This window comes from Camelus dromedarius, chromosome 3 (assembly GCF_036321535.1).
Source record: "Camelus dromedarius isolate mCamDro1 chromosome 3, mCamDro1.pat, whole genome shotgun sequence".
NCBI classification, from domain to species: Eukaryota; Metazoa; Chordata; class Mammalia; order Artiodactyla; family Camelidae; genus Camelus; species Camelus dromedarius.
In genome coordinates, this window is record NC_087438.1 from 23689169 (window position 1) to 23714062 (window position 24894).

At 44.9% G+C, this 24894-nt stretch overlaps 2 protein-coding genes across 2 annotated transcripts in view; one reads left to right on the forward strand and one right to left on the reverse strand.

Moving 5' to 3' along the window:
• Positions 1-12976: 12976 nt before the first annotated feature.
• Positions 12977-15020, forward strand: RXFP3 (relaxin family peptide receptor 3). The gene is made up of 3 exons (XM_064478656.1): positions 12977-13010; positions 13399-13460; positions 13593-15020. The coding sequence occupies exons 1-3, from the start codon at positions 12977-12979 to the stop codon at positions 15018-15020; spliced, it is 1524 nt and encodes a 507-aa protein (XP_064334726.1).
• Positions 15021-20681: 5661 nt separating this feature from the next.
• Positions 20682-24894, reverse strand: part of SLC45A2 (solute carrier family 45 member 2) — a 31274-nt gene continuing 27061 nt past the window's right edge. Inside the window, exons 6-7 of the mRNA XM_010977623.3 lie at positions 23600-23808; positions 20682-21405 (exon numbers count right to left, since the gene is read on the reverse strand). Of these exons, the coding sequence (XP_010975925.3) occupies positions 21181-21405; positions 23600-23808 (434 nt within the window). The 3' untranslated portion in view covers positions 20682-21180. The remainder of the gene's footprint in view (positions 21406-23599; positions 23809-24894) is intronic.

A 24894-nucleotide genomic window follows, 5' to 3' on the forward strand; every position in this document is an offset into this window, starting at 1 on the left:
TACCCACATTTTTTTTTTTGCTTTGTTGAGGTATAATTGATGTACAATAAACCAAACATGTTTAAAGTGTACAGCTTTATGTATTTGCATTTATACACACACCTGTGAAACCATCACCACAATGAGTTTTGACATATATATGTGTGTGCAAGTGTATGTGTGTATGTGTCTATGACAACTGGTCTATTCATTCACCTTGTTATTAATTTATCCACTAACCACTGGAAAAGTGACGGCGAGAAAGCTTGATCGTGGATCCCTCGTCTAAAATCAGGCAGATGCATGCACACCAGTAGTTTATGTTAAAGATCTTTCCTTGCAATTTATGAAGGAAGGCCTCTAACTGCTCCAACAATTTCATTTCCCGTGGAAAGTATATGTTTCTCCTCAGGATGAAGTGCCTTTAAAAGACGCACATCAACATAATGAAAAATCAGCTTTGAAGTTGAGCCTGGAGTAAGACAAAAGATCTCTCTGTGGTGTTGTAAAGTTTTAACATAGCTTTCCCACACTGCCAGACCGGAGTGGGGGTTATCTCCAAAGCCACGAGATGAGCCTTTGCAGCACTTTGATTCCCCAGAGCACAGAAGGCAGACTTTGTGCTCTCATGTGGCCGGGGGACAGCTGGCTGAGGGCAAGGTGCTCTGCTAACACCTTCACCTACCTTGGCCACGCTCTTCAAATAGTGCCGCCAGGATCGCCTCCTTGGCAACGAGGAAGTCTCCTTTGTTGCTTCATAGCCCCTCTGAGTGTTGCAGATAACACCGACTCATTCTATTAGTTACTTGTTTTGCTGTTCTGCTAAATCTATACCAAGTTTCCTGAGAGGCTCCCCAAAAGCAATAGGTTGTCTTGATGCTGTCACTGCTTCCTGCTGTAAAGCAGCAGCCGGGAGCAGATTAAGGTGATTCACCTTTGGAAGGGGAGAGAGGTGACTGGATAGACCGCTGGAACCTTTGAATCCCAGTGTGAGAAAATTAGGTACACGTGATATGTTTCTTGAACACATGGATTAGCGTGGAAGGCAGACAGAAGTCTGTGAGAGGTGGCTTGGGACTTTTCTGGGGAATGATTTGCTTTGAAGCCCGTGGAAACGCCCCTCTATTAAAGAGTTAGCTTCCTCTCCTAACTCATATCTGGCCTTGGGAAATGGATTCTGGCCTCAGTATTAGACTACCCTCTCCTCTCTTTGGCCTGGGGAATAAATATTCTCCTTTGCCTATTTGCTAAAAGCAAATGTAACTGTTAAGATCACCAGTCACTGCAGCAAGGAGAGGTTTGTTAACATTGACACTTGTTACACTGTAACACCATATGCACCTCAGGGGAAGATGGGGCATTGGCCACTGCTCAGGGGACGGTGGCAGCATTCTGAGCAGACCTCCCTGCACCTGGTCCTGGCTCCAGCATCTAATCTTGGCATATAGACAAGAAAGAAGAACCCATGGCTGGCACTTTTTTGGGGTGAGGATTTGGAAAGTGAAACCAAACTCCCAGGTCCACAGCATTTTTACTGGGGAGAAGGGGATACAATATCTTTAATTTATTCAAACTATTTTATGATCAATAATATTGGTATGTGTTACTTTTAATGTCTGTCCTAGAAAAATGATACGAACCTTGAGAAAGGTTAGGTAATACTTAATCAAAAGTTCACACTGCAAGTCAATAATTAAAAGTACTTCAACAGTCTTTATCTCTGACAAATGCCAGATGTTTTTTAACTAGAATGGTGAAGATAATGTGGTTTCATGAAGCTACTGCAAGGACATTCCCAACCTCATACAAACAGGATATAAAATCAAGCAGAAGGGATCTCCAGTTTCAACCTTGATGGAGTAACAAGAATACAATTTTCCCTTTCAGTGTAAACAACTAAAAATATAATGGGTGAAATATATGAAACAATGGTTTCAGACACTGCAACAAGCAACACAGGACAATAATCCCTGAGTGAAGGCAAACAAGTGATTTGAGCCCTGCAGTTCCCCAGATTACTGCCTGGAGAGTTTCCAGGCTGCAGTGTGAGGGGGGCGGGGCACCCCAAACAGCTCAGTGGTCTCTGTGAATTGAGGAGACAGAGTTAAGAATCCGAGGAAGCCGAAGTAGCTAAGAGTTTGCAAGGCAGACTATGGAAGAGGAGAGACCCGCACAGCGAGGAGAGAGCCGCATGTAGAGAGAGTTTCAGAAATTTGTAGAGGATTCTCCTCAAGCCTTTAACTGAGTCCTGCTCAGTCCATGCATGGGGATAAACTATCTGATACAGAAGAGGAGGAAAAAAAAAAAAACACTAAGAAGCTTCAAGTGGAACAATTCCAATGATGACACATGGCCAGGAGTAGTTTGCTTTCCTGCCAGTCAAATTGGAAAAAAGAACAAAAAAAAAAACTTGCAATACACAGGGCATCAGAAAGATATTAACTCATTAATGAGTCAAAATTAAACCTGGAATAAATGCTGTCACCTAACAAAGCTTAAAAGCAAGCCTTCGTAGGCCAAACTGTTATAAGTAACTTAAGTGTGATACCAAACCAAGTGCAAGACTACAGAATACAAAAATATGGAACACCCAGTAAGGTAAAATTAACCACATGTGTGTCATTTAATTAAAAAAAAAAAATGACAAGGCCTGCAAAGAAGCAGGGAAATGCAGTTCACAATGAGGAGAAAAGGCAGTCAATAGAATCAGACCCAGAAGCAACACTGACGATAGAGCTAGTAGATGAGGATATCTTTTAAGTAGTAATAATTACATTTTATAGGTTTAAGAAGGCGGAAGAAAGCACGAGCATATTAAGAAGAGATTTTTAAAAGACACAAATCAAATTTCTAGGGATGAAAAAAAAACGTGTCTGAGATAAAGTCTATACTATACTACATGGTACTGTCCTAGCTGATTAGACACTGCAGAAGAAAATATTAGTGAACTTGAAAACATAGAAACTATCCAAAATGAAAGACACAAATAAGAAGACTAAAAAGAGAAAAAAGACCACTGTACCCAGGAGCTGTGGAACAATTTCAAGCAGCCTAATTAATATACATGTAACTGAGGCTCATAAAATGTTTGAAGGGGAGCAAAGTATGAAACAATAATGGTCAATATTTCCCAAATGTGATGAAGACTATAAACCCACATACACAAGAAGTTCAATAAATCCTAGACAAAAAAAAATACAGAAAAGTACTCCAAGGCACATCACAATCCAGTTGCCCCAAACCAGTGATAAACAGGAAATTTCAAAAGAAGACAGAGAAATAAAACATATCAAATGCTGACTGAAAATAAGAATGAAGCAAACTTTTCATTAAAAAAAAAAGAATGTAAGCCAGAAGACAATGAAGCAAAATCTCTGAAGTACTGAAAGGAAAAAAAAATCAATCTATAATTAATTTATAAAATAATTCTATAACCAGCAAAAATCTAAGATGAAATAAAAACAAGTTTTTCAGAAACAAAAAAAACTGGAATAATTCAAACAGAAATAGACCCATACATAAATTGTTAATGAATTTTTATAAATAGTGCCAAGTAAATTTAATGGGGGAAATAATCATTTCAATAAACGGTGCTGGAACAACTGGATACCTGCATTAAAAAATTAACCTTGACCCTGTATTCACACCACATACAAAATTTAACTTGAAAGAGATCATATTTCTCTCTCAAGTGAAATTCAACAGCTAAATATGCAGAATTTTAGAAAAATTTCTAGAAATTCTTAGTGAATTTGAGTTTGGCAAAGATTTCTTAAATACAACCCCAAAGCACAAATTCTCAAAGAAAAGAAGTCAATTTGTTGACCTTCATCAAAATTAAAACATTCTAATCTTCAAAAGATACTGTGATGAAGATAAAAACATAAGTCACTGACAAGGAGAAAATATTTTCAAAACATGTATCTGAAAAAATGGCATGTCTCTTGAATATATAAAGATCTCTCACAACTCAACAAGAAAAAGACAAATGACCAATAAAATGGGCAAAATATTTGAATAGACACTTCACAAAAAAAGATAGCTAATAAGCACATGAAAAGATTGTTAACATCACTTGTCATTAGGGAAATGCAAGTTAAAACTACGAGATACCACTGTACAGTAGAGTGGCCAAAATTTCAAAGGCCGACTATACCAATGCTGGCATATTCACATGGAGGAAATGGAACTCTCACACACCACTGGTGGGAATGTAAAATGGCATAACTACTTTGGAAAACAACTTACTAGTTTCTTAAAAAGTTAAGTATACACCCACCACATGACTTTGGTATTTACCCAAGGAAATGAAAGCATATGTCTGCACAAACATTTATACATGAATATTTATAGCACTTCCATTTCTAATGGCCAAAAACTGGCAAGAATCCAAATCTATCAACATTTGAATGGATTTGAAAATTGTGATATAGGGCAGAATAATACTCAGTAATAAAAAGGAGCAAACTATAGTCAGCCACATGGATAAATCCCCAAATAATTAAGCTGAGTGAAAGAAAAGCAGACCAAACAAACAAACATCAATACTGTATGATTTATATAAAATTCTAGGAAAGGCAAACTCATCTATAGTGACAGAAGGCAAATCAGAATGAGTGAAAATGAAAGGGGGATAGCCTACGATAGTCAAGAGGAATCATGACTGAATCAAATCTTGTATTTTAAGTATGTGCAATTTATTACATGCTGATTATATCACAATTTTAAACATGTTTTGGAATCTAGATAGTAGTCCGTCCTTATAAATGACATCACTGGCCTGACTGATGAACAGACTTACATCCAGTCTCTGATACTTCTTGTTGTCTGACTCCACTACCCACCAGCCACACCCTGCCGACAGAACATTATTGCATTTTCCTCAGATGAGCCCTTTACGCTAGGTGCTGGCTAGATTCATTGAGCCTACAAAATGGGTTGCATGAGCTTTTTGTTTGTGTTTACAAATAAATGTGGTGTGTGGCCAAAAGTGGTATGAAATATGCATCTTTGAAAACTGGTAAAGGGGTGGTGGGGCGGGGACCAAGATCATCCCTTACCTCTAACTTTGCATGACTAGTGATTTTTAACAAAAGGAACCTAAAATCTATGCAGGAAAAGTCAGCCTGAGTTAGTTTGTAATGATGGGAGTGAGAAAAGTGTAGAGGCTGATGTTCAAAAGCATTCGTCAGTGACTTTGTCACGGTTAGACCTGTATGTGAATGCTAAAATGGTTAAAGCAAGGGAAAGGACATGAACGTCAACTCTTGACTGAATATGAGGCAGCTGGGAGAGCCTAAGACTGGCTATTCCATCTTAGACTGAGTTACAAACAAGCCTCAAAGACAATGGGAGTAAAGATAACCTGTGTCATCCTCCAAAAAAAAAAAAAAATCAGCAGAGCATCTAGGGCAGTGAGTTTTAGCATTGGCTGCACATGAAAATAACCTGACAGACTCTGCAAAAATAACATCTGGATTTCACTCCAGACCTTTGTAACCAGGACTCCCCGTGGGAGGAACCCAGGGAATGGAATGCTGTTAAGCTCCTCGAGAGGTTCTAAGACAGCTAAAGAAACAGGCAGCAATAGGTTATTTTGCCACAGAAATTTTGCTTTGTTTTATTTTTTTCTCTGAGCAGCATTCATCACCTTAGAAGGGAAAAGTAGTCAGTCCCCATACCAGCTCTCCCTCTCTCCTGTCACATCCTTGTTGTCTAGTTATCTGAGCTTTCTTTAGGGGAAGAGTGGCTAAAACAAACAAAAAAAATTTTTTTAATGTGCTTCAGTGTGGGAGTTGGGGAAAAGCTACTTCTTTGTTTTAGAACAGTGGTTCTCAAACTTTAATACATGAAAACCACTGGGAGGGCTTGCTAACCCCTAGATGGCTGGGCCCCATCCCCAGAGTTTCCGATTCAGTAGGTATCAGGAGGAGCCTGAGAAGTTGTATGTCTAACAAGCTCCCAGGTGATGCCGCTGCTGCCGGCTGGAACCTCATTTTGCGAACCACTATTTTAGAGAGCGTGGGGTGATTAGGTTGAGTTTTTTCTCAACAGTGAGATAAACGGAACTTTGACAATTAAAGAAGAAAATGCTCAATGCAGAAGACTGTGAACCTTGGGAACTGGGATAGGAGGAAGGTTGGAGATTTCAGAAAGGGTTCAGAGCCTGCCTCAACGCAGCATCCCAGAGCCAAGATGACTATATGGATGACTCACAGCATTAGGGCCGTCATGTTGAGACGCTCAGCAGAGGATGGAGCTCAGCATTAAAACTGCTGGTGGAGCTGCCCCTTAATGTTAGGCCCCTCAGATCTGGACCGGCAACCACAGCAGCACTGTGCTGGCATGGCCTGAGGACTGGGGTACAGCCCCCGTGAAGAGCAGGAAGTCACCGAAGTTGACTCGTCTTGATTTCTCTCCAACTTTGTCAAAGGAGCCTTAAGCCAGGTTCAATTTGATTTGGAAAAATAGTGAAGGTGACCCTTTTTGCCCTCAGAATGCTGTGAAGTGATTCAGGCTTGTTTTAGTATTTTCTGATGAAACAAGTCCTCATTAACCATTTGACTGAGAACCGTGTTGTTACCCTGATTAGAGAAGCCCCCCCAGGGAAAAGGTTGGGGGTGGGCAGGGAGATCGCTTTCTGTGCATTAAGAACAACACCTGCCAAGTTGTCAGTGTGTGGAGTGTAGACAGGAGGACTGGAGAAGCATCAGAAACAGAGTTTATAGATTCCTGCCGGGTATTCCAACTGGGAAGTGCTTTCTTATTATTGAACAAATGTTAGTGGTTAGTAAAGAAATGGAATTAATGACTCATTCATGGGTTCAAGCTGCATACATTTTTCCAGGCACTATGATACAAAGATGGATTAGACACAGGCTATAGTTCTCCAGAGGTTTTCCATTTAGAGGAGAGCTAGCTGTTTTTTTTGTGTCTGAGACAGTAATAAGCACTATAATAGATGTTTATACAAAGTCCTATGAGAGCGCAGAAAGAGTGACTAATTCTCTCTAGGAAATATTGGGAATAATAAAATCCTTCAAAGAGAAAATAATGTGTGAGTTGAACCTTGAAGAACAGTTAGTAGGTCACCAGTCACACAACAGGGGTAGAAGAGAAATGTCCATTTAGGCAAAAAGAGCTTGGTGGGCAAAGAAAAGGGGAGGGAAACCGCTTAACAAAACACGGGGGCTGACTGGTCGGGTCGTGTCAGTGAAATTCAGCAACTGTTAGGGATGTTTTAGCTTATGGGGAGAAGATGTCAAAACTGATAAGATGCAGATGGGACCGTATTAAGAAGACCTCATATTCACATTCAGGTGGTGTAAGCAAGTGTAACAGCAGTGTTTTTAAAAAATATTTATATATTTCCATACCTATGGGTTAACTCCTACCCTGAGTCCCTAATAATCCCACCTGGGGCTGCTCCTTCCTCTCTTGAGTCCCCACCACCCATCTCTCTGTGATCCAGCAACTAGGTTCATCCCCGACATAGCAGGGGCTCTCCACATATCTCTGCCCTTACCTTTAATATTTCCATACTGCTTTCTTTGGAATTAATTTTTCTACCTCTAGGATCTTGAATTGACAGTTTAGATCATTGATATGTAACCTGCCTCCTTTTTTAAAATGTGCACTTACAGCTATACATTTCCCTCTAAGTACTGTTTTAATTGCATCCCACAAAATTTGATATGCCATATTTTCATTATGATTTACTTTAAAATATTTTATAACTCTATAATTTATTTTATAACATTTTATAAATGTTAGTTCTTTCATCATGGGTTGTTCAAAATGTGTTGCTTAATTTTGAAAGATTTGAGGATTTCCAGTTATCATTCCTTCCTTGATTTCTAGGTTAATTCCACTGTGCTCAAAATACATGTTCTGTATGTTTTCAGTTCTTTGAAATTTGTTGAAATTTGATTTTTGGCCCAGCCTGTGGCCTGTTTTGATGAATGTTCTATACATACTTAAAAGAAAGTGTGTATTTTCTGGTTGGTGAGAATAGAGTAAAGAAATTACTGTTAGGATGGGCCTCATCTGTGGTTTTGACTGAAAGCCTGGACTATTTACTTATTCCTCTCCACTTTACTAGGCTTGTGCTTCAGTCTCTGTTGCCCCAGCACTGTGTAGCTGTTGAAATATCTGCTCAGCTGAGTAGCCCTTCAGTTTCTATTTTCTGCTGGGTATCATGATCACCTGTCCTGCTGTAAGAGTCAGCCTTAAGAAGGTCCCAATGATCCTTGCTTCCTGGTAAAAATACTCTTGTATAATTCCCCTCTTCTTGAATGCAGCCTTGACCTACTGACTTGCCTCTAAAGAACGGAATATGACAGAAGTGGTAGGAGTGTCACGTCTGACTTTAGGTTATAAAAAGACTGCAGCTTTCATGCTGGGTTCTCTCCCTCTCTCCCCCTCTCATCACTCACCCTGGTGGAAACCAGCTACCATCATGGGAAGCAGCCCCGTGGAGAATCCCACATGATGAAAGATCAAGGTCTGCCAGCAACCATGTGAGTGAGCTTAAAGGCAGATCCCTCTCCCTACCATTAATGCCTTCAGATAAAACCACAGCCCTACCTAGTAGCTTGACTGCAACTTCATGAGAGACCTTGAACCAATGACAGTGTCTACAAGCTATGAATGGTGTTTGTTGTTTTAAGCCATAAAGTGTCAGCATAAATTGTTATTCAGAAAAAGATAAGTAATACAGAGAGAAATTGAGAAATGGAAAGAAGTAGACCAATTCAGGATTATTTTTTGGTTTTGAGGTTTTTGTTTCTGTTCTTGAGAACAGGCTGACAGGACTTACAAGGTTGGGTTACATTAGGTGTAAGGGAAAATGAGAAATAAAAATTACTCTTGGGTTTTAAGCATGAATGGTTAAGTAAATAGTAATGTCATTTACTAAAGTTAAAAAAATCTGAAAGAAAATCAGAAACCATGTAGAAGAACTAATGCAATGTGAAGGTCTCGAGAGAAAGGACCCTTTTCTTCTCTCTCTTATCTGAAAACACACTTTGCCTTGTACATTCCCAGAATCTAGAAGTGCTGATTATACATCTCTCTAACCTCAGGCAGTAATTTCCTGTCTTCTTATCCAGATCCAGCTCAAGTTCTTCCACCCAGCAGCAATCTTCCCAGAACAAACTACCCACATGACCACAGTCTCCCCCAAACTCATATCCTAGCCTTTACTTACCCATTAATTATAGATTACATTATCCAGATTATGACCTTGTGTATTTACTCAACTTTTCACATCACTGTATTATGTCTCTTATCAAATTATAAGTATATAAACATCAGAACAGTCTTTATGTTTGTTTAAAAAAACAGCAGAGTCCCTTTCTTAGACATAAGGAATGTTCCTACATTTTTACCAGACATGTTTCTTCATCATTACATCTTAAAACCAAAAAATGAGCTCATATTTTTTATTCCTATCTCCAGTGATTATTTTCTAAGCCCCATCCCCAAGGCTGTGAAAAATCCATCCCTACCTTGTCTTCCACTTGCAAAGTAACCATAAAAACCCAGGAAGGATGCTTGAATATTTCACAAATCTGCCTGGCTGGTGGTTTGGCCCCTTCTGCCAACCATGTAAGATTTGAATGAACCACCTGCAACATTGGAAACTCAGATCACAATGCACAGTCCTATAACTCTTTTCCAGGCTATTTTTCTCTTCCAGCACCAATCCACTCTAGGCATGGATTCAAATCTCTCCTTTCATTCCCAGTTAAACTGAGGCGATGGTTTTTAACAGAACCTCTTTAAACACTGAGAACGAATTTCACAGAGGCTGCTTATTCTGCTACATGGCTACTCTCAAGGCTCATAATCTGAATATTTCAGCCCAACTTTTTCCATAAGGAGGTCTAGCCCACCCAGAGATCAGCCCAGTCCAAAGTCCAGCCCTTAAATTGCCTAGGCCCAAGAGCAGGTGAAGCCTCCTCTTCTACAGCCTAAGGTCTGAAGCGTGTTCACTAACAAAGAGGGCATCAGGGAAGAAAAGATGAGTTCTTCCCTCATTGGGTCTGGTCTAAGCTATCACAATGGTTGGCATCCAAAGGAATGGGTGAGTGTAGGGAGTAGTGGGGAGGAACCTGGACCTTGCACTCACAAAGGGCATCAAACTTAGGCTTTGGCATCATCTCAGTCTTTTCTTATTTTAAAATATTAAATTATTAAAATAATATTTCAATTATAACAATATTTTGTAGTTTGATTTTGGCATGTTTTCATTACATGTACATATCATTATATAATCTATGTCTATATCTGTATGCATCTATTCATACCAGGAGCCTGAGGAAAGTATTGGAGGAGTCCCAGGCCTCTCTTGATCTGTAAAGGGCCCAGCTGACAGTATTTTTTCCATATTTAGTGAAAACATTTATCACATTCTCCAAGGTCTTAGACCTAGTAAACATATGCTCAACTTGCCTTTTTAACATTTTCTATTTGTCTCTATTATCTGTGTTCAGCTTCATGAAGATAGTTTCAGTTTTCTCCAAGAACTGATTTTTAAAGAAGATAATAAAATTAAAATGCTCATTCTGACAAGTTTCCCCATAAAAACTCATAGAAACCTCATCTTCAGAAACTAACCTTTCTTGCACTTCTCATGATGTCTCAGGCTTTCTTTCCTTGTTCCTCCTCAAGTTATTTCATCTGTTCTCATAACTTGAAAGACTAGTCCAGTCCTGACTTGCAAGCTCCACATACCCATGTTTCCAACTGCCTATTTGACCTCTCCCCTTGGATGTCAGAAAGGAAACATGTCCATAAGAAATCTCTTGATCTTCTACCAAAATCTTTCTTTTTCCAATCTATCCATCAAAGTAAGTTCCTGTTAACCGCCTAGGATGAGATCATATTGGGAACTACTCTTTCTCCCACGTCTCTCCATTATCTATTCAATCCACTACCATGACCACGTCCTGGAGATTCTACTCTCTGAATGAAATTCCAATCAGGACCTCTCTCCATCCCCACAGTCACCAGCGTTAAGCTGTGTAGTGGATTGAAAATTTATGTCCCACCAAAATTCATAGGTTGAAATCCTAACCCACAATGTAATGGTATTAGGAGGTGGTGCCTCAGTGAGGTGATTAGGTCATGAAGATAGAGCTTTCTTGAATGGAATTAGTGCCCTAGTAATAAAAGAGGCCCCAGAAAATTCTCCTGCCCCTTCATAGAAGCATAGAAGATGGCTTTCTGTGAACCAGGCCATCACCAGACAATGAATCTGCCTGTGCCTTAATTTTGGACTTCCCAGTATCTGGAGCTGTAAGAAATAAATGTTTGTTGTTTAAGCCACCCAGTCTCTGTGTTTGTGTTATAGCAGCCTGAATGGACTAAGACAAGCTGCCATCATCTCCCACCCAGACTCTTTCAGTGGTCTTCTTCCAGGCTCCCAGCTTGTACCCTTCATGCCTTATAACCATTCACCAATCAGTATGGCCTTTCCAATGTGTGAACTGGATTGCATAATTTCCCTGCTATCCAGAGCTGCAGATGTATCTGGTCCAGGACTCAAAAAAGCTGGAGGAAGAGATCTGGTGGGCAGTGCAGGAGCTGTGATCCCAGCTACTCTCCAATGCCAACGAGGTGAGCCAACAGATAACTGAAAATGTGAGCAATACACAATGGTGCCTGTTGTCCTACGTGGAAATGCCTGCTGCTCCACTTCCACCTCTGCATCTTTTAAGTCCTTGATGATAACATTAATTTCTACAAGATTCCTTCAGGTACGTGGTGTGGCTTTGGTTTAATATTTTTGTAGGTAGAAGCAGTTCTAATAGTTAGTGGTTTGATTTGGTTTTTGTTTTTAATTTAAAGCCCTGGCGCCCTCTAGTGGGAAAGCGGAGCAATCCAGAGACCATAGTGAAGCATGTTCCCTGCCCGGTATTCTCTCTTTGGAATCAAGAGTTTCCGTTTCCCTTCCTGCGTTTTGGGTACCACATTTCTTTTTCATTATGTTTTTTTCTTCTTCTGTCTCCTCTGCTTTAAAGTCACAACCTCTTCATCTCTGTAAGTAGAGATGCGAGCTCTGCAGGACTGAGGACAATTACGCTTAAGATACTTTTGTTTCAGTTTAATTCCAGACATTGAGGAACACTTATAAAATTTCTTAAGTTCATTCTAAGAAGTGTACTTTTTATACCAGAGCAGTTGAGCTGGCATTTAAATAAACTGGAGTTTAAGAAAGTAATTCAAATGGCTCATATTAGTTCCCCCTTACCCAAAGTAACTTAGAAGATTCCTTAGAATTTACATACATTGGTCTGAAAAAAACACCTGGTAGAGAATTCTGATTGTAATAATAGTGGAAATAGAGGGCTGGTGGTCCAAAAACAGCCCTATGAAATTCTCTATTTCAATTGCCTCGAAGTTAAGAGAGTGTGGTTGTGCATGAAAAAACAGTATGTTATAGAGATTTGGGCTGAGAGCTAAACATCTAATGTCTGTGAACTCAGCGCACCACTTATACGCTCTGCTTAGCTTAGGTTCGCAGAATACAACAAAGCAGAGGACAACACCCAAACCCAGAGTTCTGTGAAGACCTTTTGAAAATCCTATCACTGACACATATTAAAGTGGTCAGCTAATTAAGAAGGGAAAGTGGAGCTGGACTTTGTATATTCAATAAGAGAGCATTGTCTAACTTAAGGTCTGGGCATGAAAAGAGGGAACTATAATTGCTTTCAGAAAGAAAAATGGGCAGAAATCATGCCTCTGGAAATGAGGAAGAAAAAAATTCTAATAGTTATGTTTGGGAATACGAAAGCAAATCAAAGCAGACTTTCTCTAGCAACATAGGAAAACAGAGGGTTACGACCATTTCCTTCTGAAACTGAAGAGAAAACGCAAAATAGGCTGCTGGGCTCTACCTACTGCACGCCTATTCCGCCTCCTCAGCAGCGAGCGCGGCGAAGTTCAGCACCACGGAAAGCGCCCCCCTCTCGCTGCGCGGGGTTTACGCATGCTCCTTGGAGCCCGCAGCCTCGGCTTTGCGGGTGGGAATATAACTCGAGCGAGCGTCTCTGGCAACTCACCGGGAGTTGATAACAGCGAAGAGGAGAGGACGCGAGGCAGCGAGGACAGCATCGAATGATCGACAGAGAATCATAACGAGGTAGAGAGAACTCTTCAGAAACCTCGTCCAAGCAGCGGCAGAGGAAACCAGCAAAGGTATCTGAAAGCGAAGGAGCTGGCCCCCAGTAGCGGTCTTGAGCAGCTGGGTTGGGTATGCGCTAGTGCCCAAGTGACAGTGGGAAACGCAGGGCGGGGGAAGTCTGAGTCTTACAGTAGGGACCCGGAGACTCCATCCTTGGCCGGAGAATCTTTGGACGCCGACCGCTTGCCTCAGGAACTGTGCTCTTCTGCTCTCAAATTCCCCTCCAGAACAGACGCTGAGCGCAACTCCCGCACCCAAGGCCAAACTCCGCGCGCCGGCCTCGCGCCAGGCACCCCGTTCCTAGGCGCTCTCTTCAGCGGCTGTTTTGAAAGCCCCCAAGCACTCCGTGCGCCCTCGACCCGGGAAGGAACCCTGGGAGAGCTGGACTCCCTTAGGTCTTATTCCCCGAAACATGACCTAGAGGCACCTGCGCAGGCAGGTGGCCGCTGCAGCCGCGATAGCCGTCATGAATAAAGCCGCCGGCGGGGACGAGCTCGCAGAACTTTTCAGTCTGATTCCAAACCTTGTGCAGGCAGCCAACACCAGCGGCAACGAGTCGCAGCTCCAGGACTTGTGGTGGGAGCTGGGGCTAGAGTTGCCGGACGGCGCAGCGCCAGAGCTTCCCCCGGGCGGCGGCGGCGGCGGCGGCGCAGAGAGCGCGGACACCGAGGCCCGGGTGCGGATCCTCATCAGCGTGGTGTACTGGGTGGTGTGCGCCCTGGGGCTGACGGGCAACCTGCTGGTGCTCTACCTGATGAAGAGTAAGCAGGGCTGGCGCAAGTCCTCCATCAACCTCTTCGTCACCAACCTGGCCCTGACTGACTTTCAGTTCGTGCTCACTCTGCCCTTCTGGGCAGTCGAAAACGCCCTCGACTTCAAGTGGCCCTTTGGCAAGGCCATGTGTAAGATCGTTTCCATCGTGACGTCCATGAACATGTATGCCAGCGTCTTTTTCCTCACCTCCATGAGCGTGGCGCGCTACCACTCGGTGGCCTCGGCTCTTAAGAGCCACCGGACCCGAGGCCACGGCCCGGGAGAGTGCTGCGGCCGGATCCTGGGGGACAGCCGCTGCTTCTCGGCCAGAGCACTGTGCGTGTTGATCTGGGCCTCGGCCGCGCTCGCCTCACTGCCCAACGCCATCTTCTCCACCACGATCAAGGTGATGGGCGAGGAGCTGTGCCTGGTGCGTTTCCCGGACAAGTTGCTGGGCTGCGACCGGCAGTTCTGGCTGGGCCTCTACCATTTGCAGAAGGTGCTGCTGGGCTTTGTGCTGCCGCTGGGCATCATCAGCCTGTGCTATCTGCTGCTGGTGCGCTTCATCTCCGACCACCGCATGGCCGGGACCGAAGGAGGGGCCTCGGCAGCCGGGGGAGGCCTGGCCGAAGCCAGCGCCCGGAGACGCTCCAAGGTCACCAAATCAGTGACCATCGTGGTCCTGTCCTTCTTCTTGTGTTGGCTGCCCAACCAGGCGCTCACTACCTGGAGCATCCTCATCAAGTTCAACGCGGTGCCCTTTAGTCAAGAGTACTTCCTGTGCCAGGTGTACGCGTTCCCCGTGAGCGTGTGCCTGGCGCACTCCAACAGCTGTCTCAACCCCATCCTCTACTGCCTCGTGCGCCGGGAGTTTCGTAAAGCACTCAAGAACCTGCTGTGGCGCATCGCGTCGCCTTCTCTCACCAGCATGCGCCCTTTCACCGCCACCACCAAGCCGGAGCCCGAGGACCAGGGGCTGCAGGCCCTGGCGCCTCTCCACCAGGCCGCCGAGCCCGACCTGCTCTACTACCCGCCGGGCGTGGTAGTCTACAGCGGGGGGCGCTACGACGTGCTGCCCAGCAGCTCCGCCTATTGAAGCAGGCTGAGGCCCAAGGGTGCGCGGAAACTGCAAAGTGGCCTTCTCCGGGAAGGAAAGGGGAGAAAGGGGTAGGGGGATGTTGGGGGGGGGGGGCGGATTCAGAAGTTGGAGGGACGAGGGTAGGGAGAAGCACCAAGGAACAGCAACCAGTGAAGAGGCCGGGTGACCTTTGCCAGAGAGGGGAGGCTGCGAAAACAGGCAGAGAGAGAGAGAGACAGAGAGAGCGCGCGCGAGAGAGCTGGCAAAGAGGCCGAGATCAGACTGACTCACAGGGCCAAGCCACCATCCTCGGTCCACCTTCTGTGCACACACCCCCCTTTCTCTCCTTGTGCTGTCAATACTGGGCAGTGTGGGGACGGAGAGAGGCACGTAGAGCAATTCGAGCGCGAGGAAGTGGGGCTCAGCCAAACGATTGGCGGACAATGGAGCTGCGACTTTTATGCAGCTCTTGAAAGGGTCCTCAAGGTGCATCCAGCCGAGGAAGCCTCCCACAAAACCTTTCCTTTGAGCCTTGACCCCGAGACTAACTTGCTGCTTGGTTGCGCCGAGAGCCAAGAAACTTTTTCGGAGTTGGAAGAAAGGAGTGACATCCTAGACTGGGAGAGAGCCACCTCCCGTGGGACGTCTGAAGGTTTATCATTTCGGACAGGGCGAGTGGGCACACGCGAAGCTCGACCGCGACTCTGCACTGCCTCTGCGCTCACAGGTCGCCGTGGCCCAAACACTCCAGCTATTCGCGTCACCGAGGGAGCGAGCGGACGCAGTGTAGTTGGAGGGAGCTAACAGAGCGACCTCTTAAGGCAACGGCCCCTAAAGGGGAAAGGAGGCTCGCGCTTTCTTGGTAACCCTGCAGCAAGCGAGTGCACCATGCGCTCGAAGCCTGGGCATCTGGGTTCCCCGGAGAGCGATGTGGGTGCCCGGAGACGCTGTGCGTGCGCTGGGGTCTGCGCGCTGCAGGTGAGCTGTACTCAGGGGCAACTGGAAAAGATCTGAGTAGACATGCTACTGAGAGTGGGGACTTTTCTCCCCTCACTCTTTGGGAATCAGAATACCGGTTTGATTGAGGCTCTGGACCAGCGAGTAGAGGGATGGCTCTGCCGCTTTTTTTTTTTTTTTTTTTTGTTAAACTGAGAGAGCAGATTAAGAGATGCTGTAGAATTTTGGTTCCTGAAAACCAAATTCCTGGAAGCTGGAGACTGATCTTTCAAGAGGAGGTGTGAGGTGGGAAAGGGAATGAGACAAGTACAACCTGTCCTGAAGGAAAAAGACTGAGATCCTGTTCTGAGGGGACCGCCAGACTTTCAGGTGTGAGGTTTCTTACTGTTTCTAACACCGAGGAGAGAAGGCAGGGAATCAGAATTCCCATAGGACACTACCTTAACTAAGTTTCATTTATTCTAAGGAGTACTCAGTGTGTTGACCTGCATGATGAATTCTTCCTTAACCCCCGGATGGTCTATGGGACCATCCCTGAAGAGTGACAGATTTCTCATGACAATTCTGTTCTGGTCACAGCAGTGTAGTTCTTTCTTGAGGCTGCTCCGAGATCGGGGATCAAACATCAATCTACCCACCCAGCTGCCAGCTTTGACAGAGGTGCTACTGTTGTTCTGCTTGGCAACCTAGTTTTGGGGTTAAAAACCCCCACCATGTGAGCACCTACTGGTGTGCTTATTTTAATGACATGATCATTATACAAACATGTCTGCTTAAATAGCCTCTTGAACTACAAATCATTTTGTAATTTTGTTGGAAATTCCCTGCAGTATCTGAGATTTAAGGCTCAAAATGTGAGCTCTGCAGCCCCAGCATCCCTTGTCCTGCTTTCTGTAACACAACACAGTGCAATGAGGAAGCGCTCAGAACCTTGCCACAAAAACAGAAGCTGCCTGACCTCCCCAATCCTGAGCAATCTTGAGAAGTTAGCTTTTTTTAGAAAACAGAATAATGCTTTTATTTTAAAGTAGTCATATTAGTCTCTCACTGCCCCTTAGGAAGAAACCTTAATGATACTGATATTGAAAACCAATGGGCTAATAAAGATGGAATTGTAAGCTCTTCAGGTCTCCAAAATACAAAATAAACGAACAAGTGAACACAACAAAGAACAAAAGTAGCATGGCAGTGTATCCATGTGTAACACTGCTGTTAGACTCTTACTGAGATTCTCTTTATTAAGGCAACTTGTCACTTCGGTTTTGACAATAAAATAATGCGTAGGTAGCCCAGGATTTTTAGGAAAGTATGTTGAAGTGTGTGATTCTGCTATGATGGGTACTAGGAAAACAGAAGGGGGGGCAAGGCCTTCATGAAAGATCTCTGTGAAAAGGATCACCCTGTCCTCATTCAAACCTGAGGGCTTCTGAGAACGTGGCTAGAGGGAGAAATGACCGTGACTTTTGTCTACGACAAGGACAAAAGCATCAACAAGGAAGTGGTCAAATCAGCTGACATCAGCGATTTAGTTTTTGGATGCCTGTCGTGTGCCAAGCCCTGTGCTGAGTGCGGGGATCGAGTACACATTCCTAACGTTTAGAAGGGGACACTGCCATGTGTACAAGGCAAATGAGTCACGGAACAGTGAGTTGAATGTCATAGGAAGGGCCAAGAGAAAGTGCTATCTATGGGAATCCAGGGGTGGAAAGCTTGATTCTGTTGGGGGATCAGAGGCTTCCTGGTCAAAGCAGTATTTAAGATGGACCTAGAAATATGGGTACAATGTAGATGGGCGGGTATGGCAATTAAGACAAGGAGTAGGGATGCAGAGAGGACATTTGAAGCTGAGGAAATGCAGTGATCAGAAGCTTTGAGGTTGGAATGCCAGGTACATTGCGGGGGAAGTGGGAGGCAAAGCAGTGTGGCTTCCCTTTCTCCGACAGGATTTCCTAGGATTTCTACAAAGAATGTAGGTGTCCCTGCACTTGCTCTATTGGTCTGGTAATGGAACATTTTTGTCCCAGAGTGGATATGACATTGATATACTAAGAACAAATGTTTGAGTTTCCAAGGTGGCTAAAGGCTTTTAAAATTGGATTCTGTCAACTCATTCAAACCTCAATGCGGTTGAGTTAAAAAAAGTAAAGTATTTGAATATTTGTGTGTGTGTGTGAGAGAGAGAGAACGTGTGTGCATGTGCGCGTGTGCGTGTGTGTGTGTATTCTAGCTCTCTTCTTCATCCAATAGCCCAGCCAGTGTTCCATCTGAAACGAGCTTCATTTACAATAAAGACTGTGGTTGGCCAGAGATGACTACTCTTGACTTCCTGGGGGTCTAGGGTAGATGGCCCTCAGCTGCGGGTCACCCTCCCAGGTCACCCAATCATTCATTTCAAAATCTTCAATCACCAGAGCTATCCTTGCAGAAATGATCAGGAAATAAACATGGAACTCCCTCTGCAAATAATTCCACTTCTAAACCTTACAGAGATCAAGGACAGGGAGGTGAAACAAAAGAGGCAGGTTGGTGCTGTTTCTCTCAGGAAGCTAAGTGCTGTGTCATGTGGGCTCCTAGGGGCACCTGCTCATCTTCCTCCTACGCTGTGGGGTTGGGAGCAGGTGTTCTCCCCAGTCGTTCCTGTAAGTCAGTCACGACCCTGCTGCTCTAGGATGGATGATGTGAGCGGGAGAGGGAGGGAGGAAGGCTGGGTAAGATGGAGTAGTTTTGCATGTGAACACCCCCGAAAAAAAATGAGATGCTTTCCTTTGTGAGTGAATATAGCAGTAGAAGGCAGGGGGACCTGACTGAGGGGCAGAGAATAAGTGTCTGTGAGGAGAGGAGAATATCTCAGAGATTAAGTGAAACAACAGCACATTCAGGTTTGAGAAGACAGCCCAGCCCAGTCCAGGAAAAAAAAATAATAATCTGGAGAAAAATGGGATAAACTGCAGGATCCCAGAGAGACTGGTGTCTGATCAGGAAGCTGTGTGTTCTGCAGGTGGCAAGCATGAGCAGTGAGCAGGAAGGAGTGACCACTTCCATGTAAGCCCCTGCCCCTCCTTCCTCCCGCCCCACCACTGCACACAAACTAGAAGAGGCCAGATCTCCAAGGGGCTCCAGATGTACCACCTCACACCCTAGCACTGCCCCAGGCACAGGGGTGATGATGCAGTGGCAGCAGAGATCAGACTCTTAAAAAAGGAGGCGATCAAGAGAACTGCAGCAGCAGCCTGGAAGCCCCCAAAAGTAGCAAGAGGAGAGGGAATGTGAGATAATGCAGACCCAGTTTGAGACCACTAGAGAAATTGGGAAGGAGGGGGCTGCCCCACAATGACTGACTCTGGCTTGCCCTCTGGCTGGCACTCTTCAGTGCTGCCCTCAGACCTGGGCAGCCAGCCCTGCCCTGGGTTTGATTATTAGAGGACTCTGCTCTGACCTCCCCTCCCAGCTGTGCCCATCCCCACATGCAAGGAATCCACCTCCCACCTTCTGGATGATGCTCCAGTACCTGAGACATCAGAATTCCTCCATCTAAATGGCCCTGAGCCTATTGATAAGGGTTTAGTGGGTCCTTTCCTCCAGACGGTAGACGACACCGCTGAGTCTGTGTACATTTAGGTGTGAGGGGTGACTTAGGGTGGCTGTTCAGAGGTGTGATAGAGAGTGGAGGGGCTGGGAAGGCCATGGGTGTACCAATGCCAAAGTGCACACAAGGGCCCTCACGGTACGGGACAGAGCTAAGGGCTGGAGGAGGACGACGGACCTCCATCAGTGTTCTTGCCCTGAGCCTTGCAAATGGAAATGTCAGGAGTGGGTCTGTACTCCTCATACCCCCGGCAGTTGTGTGAAAGAGGGCCCAAAGACCCACCCAAAGAGCATGGTTCCTCTTCTCAGAGCTGCTACCCCAAATGAGCTGACACCGCAGGGCCTGCCGCGCTACTGAGCGGTCCATTCTACTCCGCCCGAGGTACACCACAGAGCAGTCCAAATCCCGATGGCCCTGTCTTCCAAGCACCTCGTTTCCTTTCTCCAAATTCCCTTCCAGCATGGAAGTTAGAAATTCATGCTAAGTTAGAAACTCATCTGAGGCCATTAGACTACACCACCAGACTCTTAAGACGAAGCAGGAAGAGGAACCACATACATCTTTTTAATTGTAAAGACATGTGGGCAGATCATTCTGCGCCCCACAGGCCCATCTGGAATTGTGTAGACAAACACTTTTGAAGTGCTGTGGATGGGGGGAAATCTAGGCCTGGGGGAGCAGGATGGGGAGCCTTTAAAAATAGTGATGATGGCTATCACTTACCTAGCACAGACCAGCTGCCCGCCTGCAGGCTCAGAGCTGCTCTCATAGGAAACAGCAGAGCCCAAGTGCCTGGTTCAAAGCCCAGCTCTGCCACTTAGGGCTGTGCAGCTTCAGACGAGTTATGCAATGATCATGCCTGAGAGAAGCTAAAGCACTTGGAGAAGAGAAGATCACAGGGGACACAGGACGCAGTTCTTCGAAAGCCTTTCATATAAACTCCAGGGGATGGAACCAAAGTGCAGGCTAGAGAGAGAGATTTTCACCTTGTCAATAAAATGAGCTCTTTGAAAGTGGTGAATCCTCCAGCATGAGATGTTCAAGTAGACATGTCAGGGATATCATAAATTAACCCGAATTAATTACGAGCAAGTAAATATGAACTAAATATGAGTAAATTAACATCATAAAATAAATCATTGCCAATATTTTGAGTAATGGCAAATCTGATGAAAAATATGCCCCTCCCACCTGACTATATTTGGGCCCCTGGTTAAAAAAAAAAAAAAATCACATCCTAGAATAAATCCTAGCATCACAGGTACATGCTAGTCTGCTTCTTGGGTTTCGTCAAGGCCTGAAATGCCCTGTGGAAAACAGAGCCTGTCTCTCCATTCAGCTGCACCGAGACACAGGGAGAAAGACACATGGAGGTGCTGTCACCCACACTTGTTCTTTGCCACTGGTGAATGGAGGCATAGCCCAGTTTCCCTTAAAACAAATGATGCCTAAAATATGGAAACGGTTGTGCAGACGGCTGGATGAGAGTGAGGGGTCGGCAGACAACTGCAGCTACAAGTCATAACACGGGGCATCCAATGGGCAGACACAAGACGAGCAGAGCTAAAGAAAAGATTGATTTCTTGCTGTGTGCTCCACTGTGTCTGACATTAGGGACGATGTCTCTTTATTGACCTAATCCATGTGTCTAACAAAGAGAGCCACAAAGCAACTGCCGATCAGTGCCAGCACAGAGGCTGTGATCACCACGACGACGACGCTCCCGGCCATGTTGACCAGAAAGCCCAGGCCACCTCCGACCAGGATCTGAGCCAGCTGCACCATGCAGGTGAGAGAGGCGCAGTCCAGGCCCTGCCCTCTCCCGCTGCTGTCCAGGTCCCCTCCCCGGGCCTGCTGCCTCTGCAAGGGAAGCACAGGAACAGCATTTGATCTACACCAACTGTCCTTCAGGGCAGAAGTCAGCAAGCAAACTTTTTCTGTACAAAGCCAGATAATAAATACTTTCAGCTTGTGCGTCGCATGGTCTTGGTTGCAACTACATGACTCTGCCACTGTTGTGCAAAAGCAGTGGCAGTGCATTAACAAGCTGGCACTCCAACATAATTTGGTGGACATTGGTGTTTGAATTTCATGTAACTTTCACTTGTCACAAATATTATCCTTCTACTGATTTTTTAAAAATCATTTAAAAAAATTTAAAAGATTTCTTAGCTCACAACAGGCTGGACAAAAGCAGGGCGTAGGCCACACTTGGCCAACAAGACATAGTTTGTCAACCCCTGATTTAAGCACCACGCCCTGCCTGAACCTGTCTTCCCTGCCTGCCACAAAGTCTGACACTCCACCATTAACACACAGGAGAGTTAAATGGTTAAGAATGCAAAATTATCTCTTCCTAAGAAGTCAGTATGTGCAATGTAGTAGAAACTCAATAAATAATCCATTCCTTTTCTTCCCTGCTGTCAAAACTTCAAACATTTTTAGAAGGATGTTAAATCACAGATATCTGTAGGAGAAACAACATAAAAATGAAATTCAACCTTTCAAAATATGGTTGATATTTGGTTAGTTGATTAATATCTGATTACTATTTGATATTTGGTCAGAAATGATTGATAAGATTGCCATTTGTTGGGTATCATCTGTGTGCTAGGCCTTCTGCAAGGCTCTTTCACACACGTTACTTCATCGCATCCTCACCACCTCCCTGGATGCATGTATTATTATTATAATGAACCCCATGATGAGAATAACACTACCACCTACCATATTTGCAGTCTGCCAGGTGCCAGGTAGGCATTATGCTAACCAGATCACCTACATTTTCTTGTTTCATTTAATTTTCCAAAACTCTATAAGGTGGGTGTATCATTCCCATTTGATGGATTAGAAAACTAAGGCTCTGAGAGTTTGAGTGACAATGCCTGTACTATTAAATAAAAAAGTCATTGTGCAGAAAAAAATGCATATTATCCTTTGAGTAAGAAAGGGAGAATAATAAAACAGATTCATATTTGCTGGATTTTCATTCAAAAATACTGGAAAGACAGACAAAACCCTGATTAGAATGGTTACACGTAGGAGCCGGGGTGGCAGATAGGGAAAGCGTGGAGGGAGGGGTGGCAGGAGCCACTTACTACACACTCGTGTATCTTTGTGGGTGCTGAACCACGTGACTGCATTGTCCATCTAAAAATGAACTCATTTTAGTGATATTTAATACACAAATGAATAGCATTCCCAGTGTCACCAAGCTGCCATGTGGGGGAGGCAGGATTTGAATGCAAGTTTCTCTGAGTCCTAAGCCTATGTATTTTGGGCCGAGTACCATCTAACTCTCTTAGAGGGACAGTTCTTTATGCTGCTGTCTCTTTAGCAGCGAAGTCCCCTTTACCGGGGAAAAATTGCATATTTTGATAAGAAAAAACTTTACAGCAGAAATACCCAACCTAGTGCTCTTTTAGGGCAATGTAGGGTCTTGCCCTCTGGCGTAAGTGCTGAGGTGGAGATGGGGAGGCCTCCCTTCAAGCAACTGGTGGAGGTGATCACCTATGACCGGCTTTCCTTCTTGCACACAGGGTCTGACTTACTAATACCTAGACATCCAAGGAAAATGTTGCTTACAAATTTCCTACCCTCCACCAATAACTCCTGGAAATTCCACCATGCACCCATACAGTGGTTCAGGCTAGGAGCCCTCGATGTGGCACCCAGAAATGTTGCAGTCATAAGCCCAGGGTTCCCCTTGCTTGGTCTCTGTGTGATTGTGGGCTGGTTTCTCAGCATTACCAACCCCCTGCACCACCTTCCCGGCCCCTCCACCGGCCCACTGCTTCCTAATCTGCCCAATGGGAGTCATGGTACCTGCCCTACTGCTCCCAGGTGCACAGGGCTTCAGAGTAAGGCCCCGGAGGGGTTGGGGCTGGGAAGACAGTCATGCCTTGGCCAGACCATTGTTACACCTGGCTGGACATTTTAGTGCTGCTGTTTCAAGAGCCCTTATTTTTCACCTCTGCTTTACACCTTCCTACCAAGTCCCCCCAGCCTTCAGGTGACTCCAGATGTGACTCAGAGCCGAGGCTCAACAACGCACCTGCTCCTCCTCGCGGTGGTACACGGCAATGAGGTTAAAGGGCACGGTGTACAGGGTGCTAGACATCACGCCAAACAAGGTGCACATGGCCAGGGTGGAGTGGACATTCGGGAAGAGCCCGATAAAGCCCGTCCCCAGGCCAAACAGCAAATACCCCGTGAAGTAAAGACCCTTTAATCCGATGTGGGGAACCAAAGCTTTCTGAAAGTCTGCGGGGAGAAGAGAGGGAGAAATTACAGCTGGCAGTGCTTCACAACATTTCATCATTTCAGACAACCTTTCCTTCTGAAGAGCCACTTTTTTTAGCCTTCCTTTGATCCTGAGTCATGAACGAAAGAAGCTCCTTATCTGTGCTTGAAAACAGCTGGCTTTTTGAATCAGCTCTGAATCCTTTGCATAAAAGAGAGCTGGAAATTGCCTTGGTGGGTTGACTTCTTTTCTGCAAGAAAGGACCAGGCACTGTGTCGTGGACAGCTGAATAGCAACAGGTTGCAGAAGAAGTGATACAAAAGCCCACCTTGGTTATGGGACTCTGGGGCTACAAGGCATGGAAGAAAAGTGGGGGTCTTTCTGATTCACAGGGATCTAGCCTAACAGGACCAAAATAACAATCCAGGTCTGTCTTGGCCCCCAAAGCCCAAAGTCACGTTGGGGAAAATGGAAATAACCAGATTTTATAGAATGATCCAAGTCGTTCAGTATCTTCACCCCACCTGAATGCCGTCTACACAACATGAGAAAGAAGTAAAGAATGTCCATCACCTGACTTGCCAGCCCTTCCCAGGCTGGCAAGGGGCTCCCCTCACGGGCGCCTCCCATTGCTGGTGCCCTTATTCTCTATGGACAACTTCTGGAACTTCCCTAAACCCCAGCTTCCTCATCAGAAAACGTGGAACTAATAAAACCTTTCTTTGTGGTTGTTATTAGGATCAAATGAGATAAACTGTGTCAGATAAACTGAAATCACCCAGCACAAGCACACAGAAGACATCCAGTTAATGGTGCCTATCATTATTTCAGCAAATACAGGCTTGGCTGAACATGGTTGACTCGTACCTTGGGTCCCCTCGCGGCAGGTGAACTTAACTTGCTAATAAAGGTATCACGGTAGAGCTCATTTTTTAAAATGGAAAATTCTGCTTTAAAATATTTTATTATGTTTTCCACCATGGTAGGGAAAGTCCCTAAAAAGTACTTTTATCTCCCTTTTTTAATTGGTTATTTTTAATCTGTATTTTCCTTATCTTTCCCTGCTCATTCTACTGGAACACATGAACTCATGGGGATAAACAAAT

What these genes read in the sequence shown, in the direction of transcription:
- RXFP3 (XM_064478656.1), top strand. Translation starts at nt 12,977, where the DNA reads ATGCTCCTTGGAGCCCGCAGCCTCGGCTTTGCGG. An exon ending in CCGCAGCCTCGGCTTTGCGG is followed by an intron (nt 13,011 to 13,398) that starts GTGGGAATATAA and finishes ATTCCCCTCCAG; the next exon opens with AACAGACGCTGAGCGCAACT. An exon ending in GCGCGCCGGCCTCGCGCCAG is followed by an intron (nt 13,461 to 13,592) that starts GCACCCCGTTCC and finishes AACATGACCTAG; the next exon opens with AGGCACCTGCGCAGGCAGGT.